General features: G+C 45.2%; 1 protein-coding gene across 1 annotated transcript in view; it reads left to right on the top strand.

Annotated features, from left to right (window-relative positions):
• tsn (translin) overlaps window positions 1-18,946 on the top strand; it is a 31,629-nt gene that overhangs the window by 11,808 nt on the left and 875 nt on the right. Inside the window, exons 4-5 of the mRNA XM_059967657.1 lie at window positions 7,350-7,465; window positions 11,660-11,739. Coding sequence (XP_059823640.1) covers window positions 7,350-7,465; window positions 11,660-11,739 — 196 coding nt within the window. The remainder of the gene's footprint in view (window positions 1-7,349; window positions 7,466-11,659; window positions 11,740-18,946) is intronic.

Genomic DNA, 18,946 nt, shown 5'->3' with positions numbered 1-18,946 from the left:
CGGCTCTCATCACCCCGTTTGGCCTTTTTGAGTTCCTCCACATGCCGTTCGGTCTGAAGAATGCTGCACAGACGTTCCAGCGGTTAATGGACGCAGTGGGACGGGACCTGGACTTTGCGTTCATCTATTTGGACGACATCCTCATAGCCAGCAGCAGTCGTCAGGAGCATCTGTCCCACCTCCGTCAACTCTGCGCCCGACTGAATGAGTACGGTCTTACAATCAACCCCGCCAAATGCCAGTTCGGACTCGATACCATTGACTTCCTGGGCCACAGGATTACTAAAGACGGGGCAACCCCTCTGCCCGCTAAGGTAGATGCGGTCCACCACTTTCCCCGACCCACCAAGATCAAAGGCCTTCAGGAATTCGTAGGTTTGGTCAATTTCTACCACCGCTTCTTCCCTTCAGCTGCCTGGATCATGCGCCCCCTGTTCGCCCTGATGTTGGGTCCGAACAAGGACATTACCTGGGACGAGGAGTCCACCGCCGCTTTCGTTCAAACGAAGCAAGCTTTGGCGAACACCGCAATGCTAGTACATCCCAGAATGGACGCCCCTACTGCCCTCACAGTGGACGCATCTAACACGGCAGTCGGTGGGGTGCTGGAGCAACTCATCGCAGGTTGCTGGCAACCCCTGGCGTTTTTCAGCAAACACCTGCGGCCACCCGAGCTCAAGTACAGTTCTTTCTACCGGGAATTGTTGGCGCTCTACCTGGCAATCCGGCATTTCAGGTACTTCCTAGAAGGTCAGCCCTTCACTGCGTTCATGGACCACAAAACGCTTACCTTTGCGTTTACGAAGCGTCCGACCCCTGGTCGTCCCGCCAGCAACGCCACCTGTCCTACATCTCTGAATACACGATGGATGTCTGGCACGTCTCGGGTAAGGACAATGTCGTGGCAGATGCGCTCTCTCGCCCTACCGTTCATGCCCTTTCCCAAGGGGTAGACTTTGAGGCACTGGCAGAGGCACAGCAGGCAGATGAGGAGATTCCGAGTTACAGAACCGCAGTCTCCGGTTTGCAGCTCCAGGACCTCCCCGTAGGCCCGGGTGAGAGGACCCTACTCTGTGACGTCGCCACCGGCCAGCCCTGTCCCGTCGTCCCGACAGCCTGGCGGCGCCGTGTTTTCAACTCCATTCATAACTTGGCACATCCCTCCGGACAGTTGTCCGGATGGTTTCCAGCAGGTTCGTTTGGCACGGACTCCGCAAACAGGTCAGTGAATGGGCCAAAACGTGCATGCACTGCCAGACGGCCAAGGTGCAGCAGCACACCAAAGCCCCACCGCAGCAGTTCCATCCCGCCCACCGGCGTTTCGACCACATTCATGTGGATATCGTGGGCCCCCTGCCAGTGTCGCGCGGAGCGCGGCACCTCCTGACTATCGTGGACCGGTTTACAAGATGGCCAGAGGCGGTCCCGCTCACCGACACCACCTCCGAATCTTGCGCCCGAGCCCTGATCACCACCTGGATATCTTGCTTTGGTGTACCGGCCCACATTACCTCCGACAGAGGCGCCCAGTTCACCTCCAGCCTGTGGTCAGCTATGGCCAGCCTTTTGGGGACTCAGCTGTACCACACAACTGCCTACCACCCACAGTCAAACGGACTAGTGGAGCGTTTCCACTGTCAGCTGAAGTCGGCCCTCATGACCCGCCTGCGAGGAGCCAACTGGGCGGACGAGCTTCCCTGGGTCCTACTCGGCATCCGCACAGCGCCCAAGGACGACCTGCACGCCTCGTCGGCCGAGTTGGTCCCCGGGGAGTTCCTACCAGCCCCACGGGGGCAAGAGGAAGATCCCGCAGCAGTCCTGGGCAGACTACGCGAGAAGCTCGGTAACCTGGTCCCCATACCCACTTCACAGCACGGGCGGAACCCGACCTGCGTACCCAAAGACCTGCAGAACTGTAAGTTTGTGTTTGTATGAAGGGGCGGGCATCGGCCACCGCTGCAGCGGCCATTCGAGGGGCCGTTTATGGTGCTCCGGAACAACGGGTCCACGTTCGTGCTGGACGTTGGGGGGAAAGAGGAGGTTTTCACGGTGGACCGCCTCAAACCGGCCCATGTGGACCTGGCGCAACCGGCTGAGTTTCCGGCACCTCGGTGCAGAGGCCGACCTCCCAAGCAGGTTCCGGCCCAGACTGTGGACATTGGGGGGTGTAGCGCCGGTTCTGGGGGGGGGGGGGGGGGGGTTATGTGGCAACCCATTTCCTGGCACATCTGAACCGGCTTACAATTAGATAGCCTACGGGGGTTTGCGAGCACAGAGCTTTGGAGCCTCTGCGCCACGTTTTGAGGGAGGCTTAAAAGTGAGGCTGAGGATTTTGAATAAAGTTTTTTCCTTTGACTGCAGTTACCGACTCCGTGTCGTAATTTTAGCGCTGCATGTAGCACACCGCTACAGTCTTATGGTTGAAACTTCAAATGACTCTGGTAAAACTATAGGGGGTATTGTTACATAGGTGTTCCACCCTTCTTTACCGATAAAGGCATTGTGTTTCCAGAGATTTAAGGGAGATTAGCTTTACTCATCACATCAAAATGTACATTGAAATGTGTTGCTTGCAATGGGGATGTGCTAGGGCTGCCCACAAATGCTTCAGGTGCCAACATAGCATGCCCATAATTTACTAACCCTAACCTGAATAACTTTGCAAAGGCTTACTCAGAAAGTCAGAAGGCATGGGATCCAGGGAAGTTTGGCCAGGTGGATTCAGAATTGGCTTGCCTGCAGAAGGCAGAGGGTTGTGGTGGAGGGAGTACATTCAGATTGGAGGGTTGTGACTAGTGGTATCCCACAAGGATCTGTTCTGGGACCTCTACTTTTTGTGATTTTTATTAACGACCTGGATGAGGGGGTAGAAGGGTGGGTTGGCAAGTTTGCAGATGACACAAAGGTTGGTGGTTTTGTAGATAGTGTAGAGGATTGTTGAAGATTGCAGAGAGACATTGTTAGGATGCAGAAGTGGGCTGAGAAGTGGCAGATGGAGTTCAACTTGGAGAAGTATGAGGTTTGGAAGGACAAACTCCAAGGCAGAGTACAAAGTAAATGGCAGGATACTTGGTAGTGTGGAGGAGCAGAGGGATCTGGGGGTACATGTCCACAGATTCCTGTAAGTTGCCTCACAGGTAGATAGGGTAGTTAAGAAAGCTTATGGGGTATTAGCTTTCATAAGTCGAGGGATAGAGTTTAAGAGACGCGATGTAATGATGCAGCTCTATAAAACTCTAGTTAGGCCACACTTGAAGTACTGTGTCCAGTTCTGGTTGCCTTAGTATAGGAAGGATGTGGAAGCATTGGAAAGGGTACAGAGGAGATTTACCAGGATGCTGCCTGGTTTAGAGAGTATGGATTATGATCAGAGATTAAGGGGATGGAGAGAAGGAGGATGAGAGGAGACATGATAGAGGTGTACAAGATATTAAGAGGAATAGACAGAGTGGACAGCCAGCACCTCTTCCCCAGGGCACCACTGCTCAGTACGTGGCTTTAAGGTAAGGGGAGGGAATTTCAAGGGGGATATTAGAGGAAGGTTTTTCACTCAGAGTGGTTGGTGTGTGGAATGCACTGCCTGAGTCAGTGGTGGAGGCAGATACACTAGTGAAGTTTAAGAGACTACTAGACAGGTATATGGAGGAATTTAAGGTGGGGGGGGGGGTTATATGTGAGGCAGGGTTTGAGGGTCGGCACAACATTGTGGGTCGAAGGGCCTGTAATGTGCTGTTCTGTTCTGTTCTGTTCTATGTTCTATGTGAGGAAACCCACATGGTGCACAGGGAGAAACGTACAAGGCAGCAGTGGGAATTGAACTCTAATCTTCTGGCTGGCACTGTAAAGCATTGCACCAACTGCTATACTACCATACCGCCCTCCAGCAATATCTAGTTACACATTAACAATTGGTTTGAAAATTTCAGCAGTAATGCACTGGGATTAAAGGCATTTTTAACCCTATTTAGAATAGCTGTCCATTCATTCAATTCTACTTGCTCTTGAGGTTTGAATGACATAATATTTATTATGGCACGGAAAAATGCCATTCAGCCCATTTGGTCCATACCAATAGCCAACACTCAATCCCATTTAACCCTCCTCACCTTATTTCCCTACAATTCAACATATCTCTCCCTCTCCCTTGCCCTCTATCTATTAACCAATTAGCACATTTCTAGGCTGTAAAAGGAAGCTGGAACGCCTGGATGAAACTTGCAGGATCCCAGGGACAGCATGCAAACTCCACACAGACAGCACTCAAGGTGTGGAGTAAATCCATGTCCCTTGAGTTGTGAGACAAGAGGACTATTTGCCAGTTATTATTCAGACTTGCTTGCCCAGTGACTGAACAATGTATACGTAGCCTTTTAGAGTAAGGCTCCTGGCACTGGGAAGTGGTTTTGATTTTGGAAATCACCTGAAGGTGGCCTGTCCTGGGGTTGGAGGCCCGTTTGTCTGTCTGTCTGTGTGTGCGCGCGGCCTGTTTTGTTGTTATTGTTGTCATTGTTTGTGTTGTTCTGCCAAGCATTGTGGGTGTGCAATGTTCGTGCGCTACTTGAAGACTACTTGCTGTTTAAAACAAATGACATTTTCACTGTATGTTTTGATACATGTGACAAATAAATGAACCTGAATTGGAATGGCAGAGAGCTGCGTAGCCTCATTCACAATGAGGAATGGGCTCAAGCCGTGGGCTGGCCTGTTTGCATCTGTCCAAAGATAGAGGTGTCAGAGTTGGTGCGCTCCACCGGAGTGCCAGAGGCAGTGTGGTGCAACGTCCACGCTGGAGTTGGTGCTGCATTCCAGTGCTTGCTCAACAAATGCAGACTGCTGCAACATTCATGGACTCAGGGACTTGGACTATATATTTTTTGTGTGTCTTATGTGCTATGTGTGACTGTTTGTACTGTGTTTTGCACCTTGGCCCCAGAGTAACGCTATTTCATTTGGTGTATTCATGGGTATTTATGTATGCTTGAATGACAATTAAACTTGAACTTGAAACTTTAATAGAAATGATGGTGTGATATGTGCCCTGTATACATGACTACACCATTTACTTCAGCTGATTGCTTTCCTAGGTGCTGCACAGACTGGGTGGAGATTGAACCAGGTAGTTTTACGTTCTCCATAGGCATTGCTTGGCTCATTGAGCCAAACTGAGCCACAGTTTGCCATGGCTGCTCAGATAGGCTTGAAGGGAGTTAGATATGGCTCTTGTGGCTAAAGGGATGAGGAAGTTAGATATGGCCCTTGTGGCTAAAGGGATGAGGAAATTACATATGGCCGTTGTGGCTAAAGGGATGAGGAAGTTAGATATGGCCCTTGTAGCTAAAGGGATCAGGGGGCATGGAGAGAAAGCAGGTACAGGGTTCTGAGTTGGATGATCAGCCATGATCATACTGAATGGCGGTGCAGGCTCGAAGGGCCGAATGGCCTACTCCTGCACCTATTTTCTATGTTTCTATGTTTCTAAGAATGTAGCTATCATTCTGAGAATGAAACCAGAATGAAAGGATTAACATTTGAGGAGCATTTGATGGCTCTGGTGCTGTACATACTAGCTGTAGTTTTAAAGAATGAGAGGGGAATCTCATTGAACCTATCAAATATTGAAATACCTAGACAGTGGATGTGGAGAGGACGTTTCCAATAATGAGGTAGTCTAGGACCAGAAGGCGCAGCCTGGGAGTATAAGGATGTCTTTTTAGAACAGAATCTCTTTAGCCAGAGAGTGGTGAATCTGTGGAATTCATTGCCACAGACGGCTGTGAGGCCAAGTCTTTGGGTATATTTAAAGCAGAGGTTGATAGGTTCTTGATCCGAAGGGGCGCCAAAGGTTATGGGAAGAAGGCAGCAGAATACAGTTGAGAGGTGTATAAATCAGCCCTGACGGAGTGGTGGAGCAGGCTCAGTGGGCCAGATGCCTGATTCTGCTTCTGTGTCTTATGGTCTAAGGGCTGAAACTAGCATAGCCTAAAGATAATGTAAGGAATGCAAAACAATTGATAGAGTAATCCAGTCTGACTAGTTTAACCCACTTCACTGATATCCTCCAGGGAAGGATATCTGCACTCATTTTGGCTGAAGTATAATTCTGGAACCACAGTAACAATGTTAACTCTTGACTCTCCTGCAAAATGGGCCAGCGAATCCCTTGGTTCCAGGGCTATTGACAATGGGCAATAAATACTGCTCTTTTAGTGACACCTGGTTCCTGTGATTGAGTTAACTGAAACTATGCAGGTCAAAGTCAAGGAAAATACATATATGTCACCATATACTACCTTTTTTCTTGCAGATAGTTACAGGAAAGTAAAGAAGTATGATAGAATTTATGACCAACTATACATAAAAACTGATGAACAACCAGTGAGCAAAAGAAGGCAAGCATTAATAGTAAAAAATAAATAAACAGGACCGAGAACATGGGTTGTAGAGTCCTTGAAGTTGAGTCCTTGGGTTGTGGAATCAGTTCAGTGTTGGGGTGAGTGAAGTTATCCATGCTGGTTCAGGAGTCTGACGGTTGAAGAGTAATAACTGTTCCTGAACCTGGTGATGTGGGATGCAAGGCTCTTGTACCTCCTGCCTGATGATAGTGGTAGATATTGGCTGGTTCTTTTGAGAATAGTTACACACTCGAACATGACAGCTGGTGTGTTGTGTCTCCATAGATTTAAAATGGAAATTGCACCAATTTTGAGGCTACGAGAGACCCTGACAGACATTTGTAAAATCATGAGAGCACTGATAGGGTAGACACAAAATCTTTTTCTCAGGGTAGAAATGTCAAGTACTAGAGGACATGGATTTAAGGTGAAAATGGGAAACATTAAAGGAGATGTGTGAGGCAAGAACATTGATTTCTCAAACTTCAGATTATGGCCCCCCTCCTCTCCTTCATCAGTCCCCAGTTCTGTTCCCCTCTCTCACCTTATCTCCTTACCTGCCCATCACCTCCCTCTGGTGCTCCACCACTTCCCTCTCCTCTCCTATCTTTCGTCCTCTCTCATCAGATCCCCCCTTCTCCAGCCCTTCAGCTCTTTTACCAGTCAACTTCCCAACAACTTCACCTCTCCCCCCTCCCGGTTTCACCGATCACCTGCCACCTTGTACTTCTTCCTCCCCTCCCCCATCTCCTTACTCTTGACTTCTCCCCTTCTCTTCCAGTCTTGAAGAAGGGTCTCGCCCTGAAACTTCGACTGTTTACTCTTTTTCCATAGATGCTTCCTGGCCTGCTGAGTTCCTCCAGCATTTTTTTGTATAATGATCATCATTTTAAGCACTGTATTGATATGCATTGGGGTGAGACCCAAATGTGTTTGACTCTGAGTATCTTTATTTAGGTTCAATGAGCACTGGAGGTTTGTTCTGCAGCGTCTGATCTTCCTGGCTGCGTTTGTGGTGTACCTGGAGTCGGAGACCTTGGTGACGCGCGAAGGTGTTGCAGAAATACTGGGAAGTATGTTATGTACCTGTGCTTTGATGTGCCTGTAACACCTCAGAGGCTGCTCTCCTCCTTTTAAATGGTGGTCTGTAGATCGAGGATCAGAACATAGAACAGCACAGTACAGCCCTTCGGTCCACGGTGTTGTTCTAACCTATTAACCAATTCCAAAATCGATCTGATTATTCCTTCCCACATAGCCCTCCATTCATTAACAGATTCTTATATATCCTAAATGTATCTGCCTCTACCATCACACTCAGTGTATTAAAAAAATCTGACATAACCTCAATATCACCTTATTTCCTCTAGTTACCTTAATGGTGACATCATTATTAAGGATCCCCATCACCCAGGACTTGCCCGCTTCTCCTTGCTACCATCAAGAAGGTGTTACAGGAGCCTGAAGATGTGCACTCAACATTTTAGGAACAGCTTCTTCCCCAGTGCCATCAGATTTCTGAATGTACAGTAGCAATCTGGGCAGCACCTGCCAAGCTTCCATCACTGAGTAAAAAAAATCCCTCACATCCCAATTGAACCTATCTCCTCTCACCTTCAATGCATGCACTCTGGTATTAGACATTTCACCCTGGGAAACAAATACTCCCTGTCTACACCTTCCCTGCCTCTCTTAATCTATAATCCTCTGTCTGATCTTCCCTTGGCCTCCACTGCTCCAGAATCAGAATTAGGTTTAATATCACTGTCATATGTTGTGAAATTCATTGTCTTTGCAGCAGTACAATGTAATAATAATAGAAAAGGAAAAAAAAACTGGGAATATATAACTGTAAGTGTGTGTGTGCGCACGCACGTATATGCAGTTAAATAAGTAGTACAAAAATAAAAATAAAGTAGTGAGATAGTGTTCTTGGGTCCAGAGTGTGCAGACAAAACAACCCCAGTTTGTCCAACCTCTCGTGATAGCACGTGCCCTCTAAACCAGGCAGCATCCTGGTGAACCACCCTCTCCAAAGCTTCAACATCCTTTCTACAGTGGGATGACCACTATGGTCAGTAATGAGAGTAAAGTCTCTGCAATACAAGTACTGGATGAAATATTTTACACCCAAACCAGACTCAAGGCACTCAATCTGTGTGTAATAGTTCTCTGCAGTGATAAGGGAATGTGATTCAAAGGCTGTGAAGTGTTCACTTCCATCACACATAACACCTGACATGATGAGGTGAGGTGTCACAAACAAGCTTCACCAGACAATGTGGATCATAATGTGTGAGTACAGTGTCTGACATCACCATTTCTTCTGCCTTTTGGAAAGCCACCTCACACTGCTTTGTCCAGTGCCATTCCTTCACAATCCATGGTAATGAGTTCAAGGGGTGGAGCACAGTTGCCAGGTTTGGCAAGAACCTGTATCAGTAATCAACAAATCCTAAAAAGGACTGAAACTGAGACATATGCTTTAGCCTTTGGGCATTCACTTCTGCTTGAATTTTCTCAGCACACTTGTGACTTGTTACTTGATACTTGTTTTAAAGAATTCATATTTAATGCATTGTGCTCTGAGCCCATGCATTGTTGCCCATGGTTGCATTTTCTGCAAGTTTTGCCTTAAAGCCTGCATTGGTTTGATCTACCTATATGAGCCCCTGCCACAACGGGAACACAATCTGTTCATTGGTTTGATTTACCTATATGAGCCCCTGCTACAACGGGAACACAATCTGTTCATTGGTTTGATCTACCTATATGAGCCCCTGCCACAACGGGAACACAATCTGTTCATTGGTTTGATTTACCTATATGAGCCCCTGCTACAACGGGAACACAATTTGCTCAGCCAGGCAGGTTTCTGTGTAGACATTGCAATTCAGTTCACGCTCACTTTCATTCCTGACTGCAATTCAGTTGAGTCTCTGGCTGCTGTTTCCATTGATGCAACAATTTCAGCTTCTCTTTTAAGTGTAAGTTGTGCTTCAGTTAGGAGCCATTTTTGAATGCTTTCTTGTAAGATTCTACAAACTAAATGATCTCCTTTCACTGAACTGACATTGCTCAAGCAACTCTTCAACTTTTGATTCTTCTTATGAAACCTAATGCATTCTGCAATCAACAATGATTTTGATTCTAAATGTTCCTGCATTACATTCACGATATTGGCAAAGATAAGTTTGACTTGTTTGGTTGTAGCTGTCAAACTTTTAAGCAAGCTGTATGCTTTTCCACCTTTTGCAGTGATCAACACTAAGACAGGGTTTTTATTAACTATTTCATTTACTTCAATATATGCTCAATATGTCATCCAGTTATTTGTTGTGCAATTGAGTGCATTGGTCTCTCCAATAAAGTCAGCAATTAATGCCTTTTAAAACATTTTTTTTACACTTGGCCATACTGTTAATTTTGTCTGTTTTCTGCCTTTTTTAAAATTTGAACGTCTCTCTCCCTCTCTGAAGGAAAAAAATGTGCAACGTTGCAACTTCATCTCAAGTTCATTTTTAAATTACCTCGTCGGCACTGTTATGTTCTGTAACTCCAGAAATCAACTGAAAGAAAAATGTGGGAGCCTGGGATAACATGTCTACTTAGTTTTTCTTTAGTGATCACTCCCAAATGACATGGTGGCATAATGACATATGCCATTCACATACTTCTTGCATATAACCTGTAATGAATTATGTAAATGAACAATATTTATAATATTGCTCAAATATTACTGAGATATTGAGTACACTACAACATCTCCCCCCCCCCCAAACTATCTTACAGTCACCTGAAAATTTATTTCCCTTTGTATTAGCCATTTCTATTTGGTATAAAGTCTCTGGTTATCTGACTCAGTCTATGTGTCAAATCACATGTAATCCTCCTTTACTCCAAAGGGAAAAGCCAAAGCTTGCTGAACCTGTCCTCAGAAAACAATGGTTATGGAGCCTACAGCAATAGGCTCTTCTGGCCCACCATGTCAGTTGCCCATCCCATCTACCTGTATTTGACCTGTAGCGTTCCATGCCTTGTCAGTTCAAGTGCTTGTCTGGATACTTAAAATTTGAGACAGTGTCTGCCTCCACAACCCCTTAGGCAGCACTTTCCTGATTCCAACCATCTTCTGGTAAAACAAGTTCCTCCACTGCGGCAAGAGTTTCTCTTTTTGTCAGGAGGTTTTAAATCATTTGCAAAGCAAACAAACAAAAAAGCTTCTATTTCTTTTCATAACCTCAGCACCTCCCAAAAGCACTTTTTTTTTAGCCACTGAAGTACTTTAGAAGTGCAGTTGTTGGTGTCCACATGACAAAGCCAACAGAAGTTCAGTGTAATACTTTACCACACCACCAGTTTCAGGAGCAGTAGTTATCCCTCAACCATCAGGCTCTTGAACCAAAGGGGATAACTTCACTCACACCAACAGTGAACTACCCTACAGCCTGTGGACTTACTTTGACGGACACCACCTGCTGTCTTCAATATTTATTGTTATTTATTAATATTATTTTTCTTTTTGTATTTGTGCAGTTTGTTCTCTCTTCTGTGTGGGCTTTTATTTATCCTATTGTGCTTCTTTGTATTTACTGCAAGCAAATGATTCTCAGGGTTACATATGGTGACATATATGTACTTTGATAATGAATTTACTTTGAACTTTGAAAGATGGTATCTCTGTTCACTTGCCACCTCACCTGGAGTTCAAGCTTAAATAGCTGAATTTAAATGACTTGAAAAAGAAGAAGAGGATTTGCAGGACAATGAGCAGTGAGAAGGAATTAGTAAAATAGCTTTCCGATTTTGTGTTCTCATAAAATCAGTGATGTTGAGACCATCAGATATTATAGGAGCAGAATTAGGCCATTTGGCCCATCCAGCTATTCAACCATTCCATCATGGCTGATTTATTTTCCTTCTCAACCTCATTTTCCAAAGGAGCCCCATAATTTTTGATACCCTTAGTAGTTAAGTACATATTGACCTCTGGTTTAAATATGCCCAATGTCTTGGCCTCCATGGCTGTCAGTAGCAATCAATTCCAAAGATTCACTGCAATTTGGCTAAATAAATTCCCTGTCATCTCTGCTGTAAAGGGACATTTTTATATTCTGAGGCTATGCTCTCTGGTCTTAAACTGTCCCACCATATGAAGCATTCTCTCCACATCCACTCTATCTAGGCCTTTCAATATTCGGTATGAGATCCCCTCTTATTTTGTTAAATTGACAATAAATGGACAATGATATTTTATCTATTTGCAGTTGAAGTGCACCGAGATAAAGGCTTCCATCTCGATATTGAGGATTACCTTTCAGGACTCTTGATTCTAGCTAATGAACTGGTAAGATACAGATAAAGAGTTTAGCTTTGTTTGTCATGTGTACATTGACATATAGTGAAATTGTACTGGGCACCTTGCGACTGTCACTATGCTTCCGGTGGCAAGAGAGCATGTCCACAACTCATTACCCCTAGCCATACATCTGTGGAATGTGGAGGAAACTGGCAACGCACATGGTGATGGGGAAATCCTACAGACTCATTATGGGCAGTGGCGAGAATGGAATCCTGATCACTAGTGCTGTAGTAGTATTCTGCTAACTGCTACAACATAAAGAGTGACTGGGCTGCTGAGTAAATCACAGTGCATGAGGGTGCACATTCATACCACTCACTCACGGGATGTAGTAGATCATTTTGCTCCTCATTAACTTTCTGCATGAATCTTTTGATTAGTACACAGCTTCCTACCTGCTCCTTAGCTTTATTTTATTTTGATATATTTAGAGATACAGCAGAGTGACTGGCCTTTCTGGCCCTCTGAGCCTGCTCTGCGCAGTTACACCCATGCGACTAATTACCTGACTACGTTCTTTGGAATGTGGGAGGAAACGGGAACATCCAAAGGAAACCCTCGCAGTCACGGGGAGAACGTGCTAACTCCTTATAGACAGCAGCGGAACTGAACCTGGGTAGCTGATGCTCTGTCAGCAATATGCTCCCGTGCCACCCTCCCCTTACCCTTTTCTGTGGGTATATCAACTTGACGTTTGGTTAGATTATGGCCTATAATTCACTCCTGAACTTTTCCAGCTTTTTGCATTTGTATTTCAATATCTTGAATTATAGTTTTTATGCCACAAACATAAATCTAGGAGTAGGCTATTCAGCCCCTCACTCTTGCTCTAACATTTAAGATTGTGGTTGACTTGATTATAACCTCAAAGTTTAGAAGGTTGTGGGCTAAATACTAGCTTGGATGGGGCATCTTGGTCAGTATTTGGGCTGAAGGACCTGTTTCTATGCTGTATAATTTTGACTAAAGAATCCCACTTTTCCATTTACCTGCGGTAACCTTTCCACACTAGTCAAGAGTCTGTCTACTTCTGCATGAAAAATAGATCCACTTATTTTGCTTACACCAGCCTTTGAGGAGTTAAGAGTTACAAAGACTTGCACATAATACCTTGGGAGAATTTTTTTAACCTCATTCACTTTAAGTAGTGACCCCATGTTTTTAAATAGCGTACCTGTAATTCAATATCCTTCCACAAGGTGAAACTTTAACTTTACATCCACCCTGTAAATGCCCCTCACAATCTCATGTATCAATGCAGTTCCTTCCCATCCTGTATGAGGCATCCCACCCATTACTGACAACAGTCAAGTGAGCCTCTGAACTGCTTTCAAACAATAAACACTTTTCCTTAAACAAGTCCAATACTGCACACAAAACCCCCCTGTAACTGAGGTACAACATTCCTACTTTTGAATTCAATTTCCTTGACCACAAACAGCAAGATTCTGTAAGCTAATTACTTGTGGTATCTGCATAGACTTCCATGATTCACACATGAGACACCTTGGTCCCCTTATGTAAATACTCTATCAACTTGCAGCATCTAGACAACTTGCTTTAATTACTTTTCCACCTTTTCATAATGTACATACTATTGGCCAGATATTTGCCCACTCGCTTAACTGGTTCATATCCCTATGCAGCCTCCTTCACAACTTACTTCCCAACCTATCTTTGTGACATCAGCAAAGTCTATGTTGGTTATATAATCAAAGCCATTTTATATAAGTGGTAAAGGCACGCATAATGCCAGCTGTCATGTTTGTATTAACAGGCACAAAGACAGCTTCTGTTATGGGCCTTAATATGATAAGATGGATTCTTGAACTTGTAATCTCCCTCATTATAGCCATGCATTTTATTGTCAGCCTCCTCTGTACTTTTTCTGTATCTGTGACACTATATCTTGCATTCAAATAGTTTTGGCATGGACTAGATGGGCCAAATGACCTGTTTCTATATGAGTCTATTTGAAACGACACACAGTTTAAGGATGTGCTGGGATCAGCCCACAAGTGTCGCCATGCTTCTGGTGTCAACACAGCGTGCACAAAACTTACTGACCCTGACCCTCACACCTTTGGATGACCTGGAGAAAAGCCTCAGGGAGAATGTAGAGTGCAGTAGGAAAGAAGCCAGGCTGCATTGTGCAAACTGCTGGGCTGGCATGCCCCCATTGTTCCCCCTCGTACAGCCTCAGTGCACTGACGTAATGGATGGCATACAAAACAGATTTTCACTGTTCCCCGGTACATGTAAACTATTATACCCACTAATTATTCTGAATCTTGTCCCTAACTCTGTGATCTTGGTCCTTGCTATCCACCACGATCTTGGAGCTCCTTGAATTCTGGTTTCTTCGGCATTTAATTGCTCCATCACTGTTGATCATGCCTTCAGCTGCCCAGGTCTCAAGCCCTCAATTTCCCTCTCTAGAGTTCTCCTTTTCTCACTCCTTAAGCCAACCTGTCTGACCCAGCATTTGGGTTCTTGCCCTAATATATGGCTAAGCATTTGTCGTTGATCCCAACAACGAGATCTTGGGTTGCTTCTTTCCAATGTAAATGCAGGTTGGTGTATTTTCTAGAAAGAGCGAATGGCATGTCCCACCCACCCTGTGTCCTTTTTGATTCCCTCTTTTCCCCCATGTTCCCTCCACTACTGTTAACACGTTTTTCTCCTCCATGATGTATCCCCATCCCTGTTCCTGCTTATATAGAGACATTGTGGGATAAATGCCTGTTGTTATGCTGTACTGTTCTATATAACAGCGCGTGGTAGTGTAGCAGTTAGCATGACGCTGCTAGAGCCTGGGATGTTCCGGAGTTTGGAGTTCTGATGTTCTGTAAGGACTCTCTTCCTGTGGAATATCTGGGATTTCCCCAGGCACTTCAGCTTCCTTCCACAGACCTACTGGGTAGGTTAATTGGTCATTGTGAGTGGTCCATGATCAGGTTGGGGTTAATCAGGGGCTAAGAGGCAGTGTGGCTCGAAAGGCTGATCCGCACTGCATCACTTAAAAAAAAATTAATGTTCCACGTTCCCCTTCCCACTTACTCAACTGCTCATCACATTTGCCTTCCCAGTCTCCACTCCCCCTGTGTTTCACCATCTGAGATCATAACACAAGGGAGCAGAATTGGGCAATTCAGCCCATCCATGAGCTGAGTATTACGTTAGGTTGTGATGGAGATGCACCGTAAAGAAAATTACTCCTCATGTATGTGAAGGACATAAGCAATAAAGTCAATTCAATTCATTCCATCATGGCTGATTTACTATTCCCCTCAATCCCATTCTTCTGCCTTCTCCACTTAACCCTTAAGACCCTTACTATCAACCCCTGCTTTCAATATACCTAATGATCTAGCCTTTACAGCTGTCTGTGGCAATGAATTCCATAGAGTCACTGCCCTCTGGCTAAAGAAATTCCTCCTCATCTGTTCTAAAATGATGTATTCTGAGGCTGTGCCCTCTGGTTCTAGCCTCCCCCTCCCCCCCCATCCACTGTAGGAAACATCCTCTCCGCATCCACTTTATCTAGTGCTCTGGTCCTAGCCTTCTCCCCACCCCACCCACTGTAGGAAACATCCACTCCATCTAGCCCTTCCAGTGTTCGATAGGTTTCAATGAGATCCCCCCTCATTCTTCTAAACTCCAGTGAGTACATACATACAGCCATCAAACACTTCTCTTAAGTTAATCCTTTCATTTCTGGGATCATTATTGTGAGTGTCCTTTGGACCCTCTTCAATGTCAGAACATCCCTTTGTTTAAAGACATGGGGCCCAAAATTATAGACAATAGATGCAGAAGTAGACCATTTGGCCCTTGGAGCCTGCACCGCCATTTTGAGATCATGGCTGATCAATTACTATCAATACCCGGTTCCTGCCTTATCCCCATATCCCTTGATTCCCCTATCCATAAGATACCTATCTAGCTCCTTCTTGAAAGCATCCAGAGAATTGGCCTCCACTACCTTCCGAGGCAGTGCATTCCAGACCCCCACAACTCTCTGGGAGAAGAAGTTTTTCCTTAACTCTGTCCTAAATAACCTACCCCTTATTCTCAAACCATGCCCTCTGGTACTGGACTCTCCCAGCATCTGGAACATATTTCCTGCCTCTATCTTGTCCAATCCCTTAATAATCTTACATGTTTCAATCAGATCCCCTCTCAATCTCCTTAATTCCAGTGTGTACAAGCCCAGCCTCTCTAACCTCTCTGCGTAAGACAGTCCAGACATCCCAGGAATTAACCTCGTGAATCTACGCTGCACTTCCTCCACAGCCAGGATGTCCTTCCTTAACCCTGGAGACCAAAACTGTACACAGTACTCCAGGTGTAGTCTCACCAGGGCTCTGTACAAATGCAAGAGGATTTCCTTGCTCTTGTACTCAATTCCCTTTGTAATAAAGGCCAACATTCCATTAGCCTTCTTCACTGCCTGCTGCACTTGCTCATTCACCTTCAGTGACTGATGAACAAGGACTCCTAGATCTCTTTGTATTTCTCCCTTACCTAACTCTACACCATTCAGATAATAATCTGCCTTCCTGTTCTTACTCCCAAAATGGATAACCTCACACTTATTCACATTAAACGCCATCTGCCAAGTATCTGCCCACTCACCCAGCCTATCCAAGTCACCCTGAACTCTCCTAACATCCTCATCACATGTCACACTGCCACCCAGCTTAGTATCATCAGCGAATTTGCTGATGTTATTCTCAATGCCTTCATCTAAATCGTTGACGTAAATTGTAAACAGCTGTGGTCCCGATACCGAGCCCTGTGGCACCCCACTAGTCACCACCTGCCATTCCGAGAAACACCCATTCACCACTACCCTTTGCTTTCTATCTGCCAACCAGTTTTCTATCCATGTCAATGCCTTCCCCCTGATTCCCTGAGCTTTGATTTTACCCACCAATCTTCTATGTGGGACCTTATCAAATGCCTTCTGAAAATCAAGGTACACTACATCCACTGGATCTCCCTCGTCTAACTTCCTGGTTACATCCTCGAAAAACTCCAACAGATTAGTCAAACATGATTTACCCTTGGTAAATCCATGCTGGCTCGGCCCAATCCTATCACTGCTATCTAAATATGCCACTATTTCATCCTTAATAATGGGCTCTAGCATCTTTCCCACCACCGATGTCAGGCTGACAGGTCAATAGTTCTCTGTTTTCTCCCTCCCTCCTTTTTTAACATTAGCCATTCTCCAATCCTCAGGAACTGATGCTGAATCTAAGGAACATTGGAAAATGATTACCAATGCATCCGCAATTTCCAGGGCCACCTCCTTTAGCACCCTAGGGTGCAGACCATCTGGACCTGGGGATTTGTCAGCCTTCAGTCCCATCAGTCTTCTCATCACCTTTTCCTTCATGTCAATCTGTTTCATTTCCTCTGTTACCCTATGTCCTTGGCCCATCCATACATCTGGGAGATTGCTTGTGTCTTCCTTAGTGAAGACAGATCTAAAGTACTCATTAACTTCTTCTGCCATTTCTCTGTTTCCCATAATAATTTCACCCAATTCATTCTTCAAGGGCCCAACATTGTTCTTAACTATCTTCTTTCTCTTCACATACCTAAAAAAAAGCTTTTGCTATCTTCCTTTATATTCCTGGCTAGCTTGCGTTCGTACCTTATTTTTTCTCCCCGTATTGTCTTTTTAGTTAAGTTCTGTTGTTCCTTAAAACTTCCCAATCATCTGTCCTTCCACTCACCTTAGCTCTATCATATTTCCTTTTTTTTAATGTTATGCAATCTCTGACTTCCTTTGTCAACCACTGGCCCCTTTCCCCCCTTTGAATCCTTCCTTCTCTGGGGGATGAACTGATTTTGCACCTTGTGCATTATTCCCAAGAATACCTGCCATTGCTGTTCCACTGTCTTCTGCTAGGCTATCCGTCCAGTCAACTTTGGCCAGCTCCTCCCTCATGGCTCCATAGTTTCCCCTGTTCATCTGCAACACTGACACCTCCGAGCTGCCCTTATCCTTCTCAAATTGCAGATAAAAACTTATCATATTATGATCACTACCTCCTAATGGCTCCTTTACTGCGAGATCGCTTATCAAATCCTGTTCATTACATAACACTAAATCCAGAATAGTCTTGTCCCTGGTCGGCTCTCGTACAAGCTGTTCCAAGAATGCATCCCGTAGGCACTCTACAAACTCCCTATCCTGGGGTCCAGCACCAACCTGATTCTCCCAGTTCTCCTGCATGTTGAAATCCCCCATAACTACTGCGACGTTACCTTTGCCACATGCCAATATTAACTCCCTATTCAACTTGCACCCAATATCCATGCTACAGTTTGGTGGCCTGTAAACAACACCCATTTGGGTCCTTTTGCCCTTACTGTTCCTCAGTTCTATCCACACAGACTCTACTTCTCCTGACCCTTTGCCCCCCCCCTTGCAAAGGACTGAATCTCATTCCTCACCAACAGGGCCACCCCACCCCCTCTGCCCACATTTCTGTCCCTATGATAGCATGTATACCCTTGTACATTCATTTCCCAGGTCTGATCTCCCTGTAGCCATGTCTCCATTGTCCCAACAACATCATAGTTACCCATTCGCACCTGGGCTTCAAGCTCATCCGCCTTATTTCTGACACTTCGTGCATTCAGATATAGAAGTTTTAACCCATTTCTCCTCTCTCTGTTTGAATTGCTGCCTATTGTGCTTAACCCAGCTCCCCGAACTCTCATCGGCCATACGCCCCTAGAATTTTGTTGTCCTTCCTAAGTTTACTTATTCTTTCAACACATTTAACTCCATGTTCCGTCAGACCATCCCTCTGCACATGAGTCCTCCTTATCACTTGTTCCGCCCCACCTTCCTCTACTATACACTTAATATTCCGGAACCGTGTAGTCCCCACCTATCCTTTATTCTTCCTCTCGCTATCCTCCCTTACCATTTTACCCCATTCCCTCCCTTCCCTTTGTACCCCTTCTCTATTTTCCAGTCATTCTGTTTCTCACTTTATTTAGACTTTCCCTTCCATTCTTACTGATCCCCCTTCAGAACTGCTCATCTTGTTGCATCCTCCCCCACTGCTCCCCATCTCCTACTCAGGAAATGCTATGATGACTTGCTCATAGTATTTCTCAAAGTTCTTTGTGAAACTGCACCAGATTATGAAAGGGTTGCTCCTCA

The sequence above is a fragment of the Hypanus sabinus genome, chromosome 4 (assembly GCF_030144855.1).
Source record: "Hypanus sabinus isolate sHypSab1 chromosome 4, sHypSab1.hap1, whole genome shotgun sequence".
Lineage (NCBI taxonomy): Eukaryota > Metazoa > Chordata > Chondrichthyes > Myliobatiformes > Dasyatidae > Hypanus > Hypanus sabinus.
The sequence above is the reverse complement of the archived record's forward strand: the minus strand, read 5'-3'. Positions and strand labels throughout refer to the sequence as shown.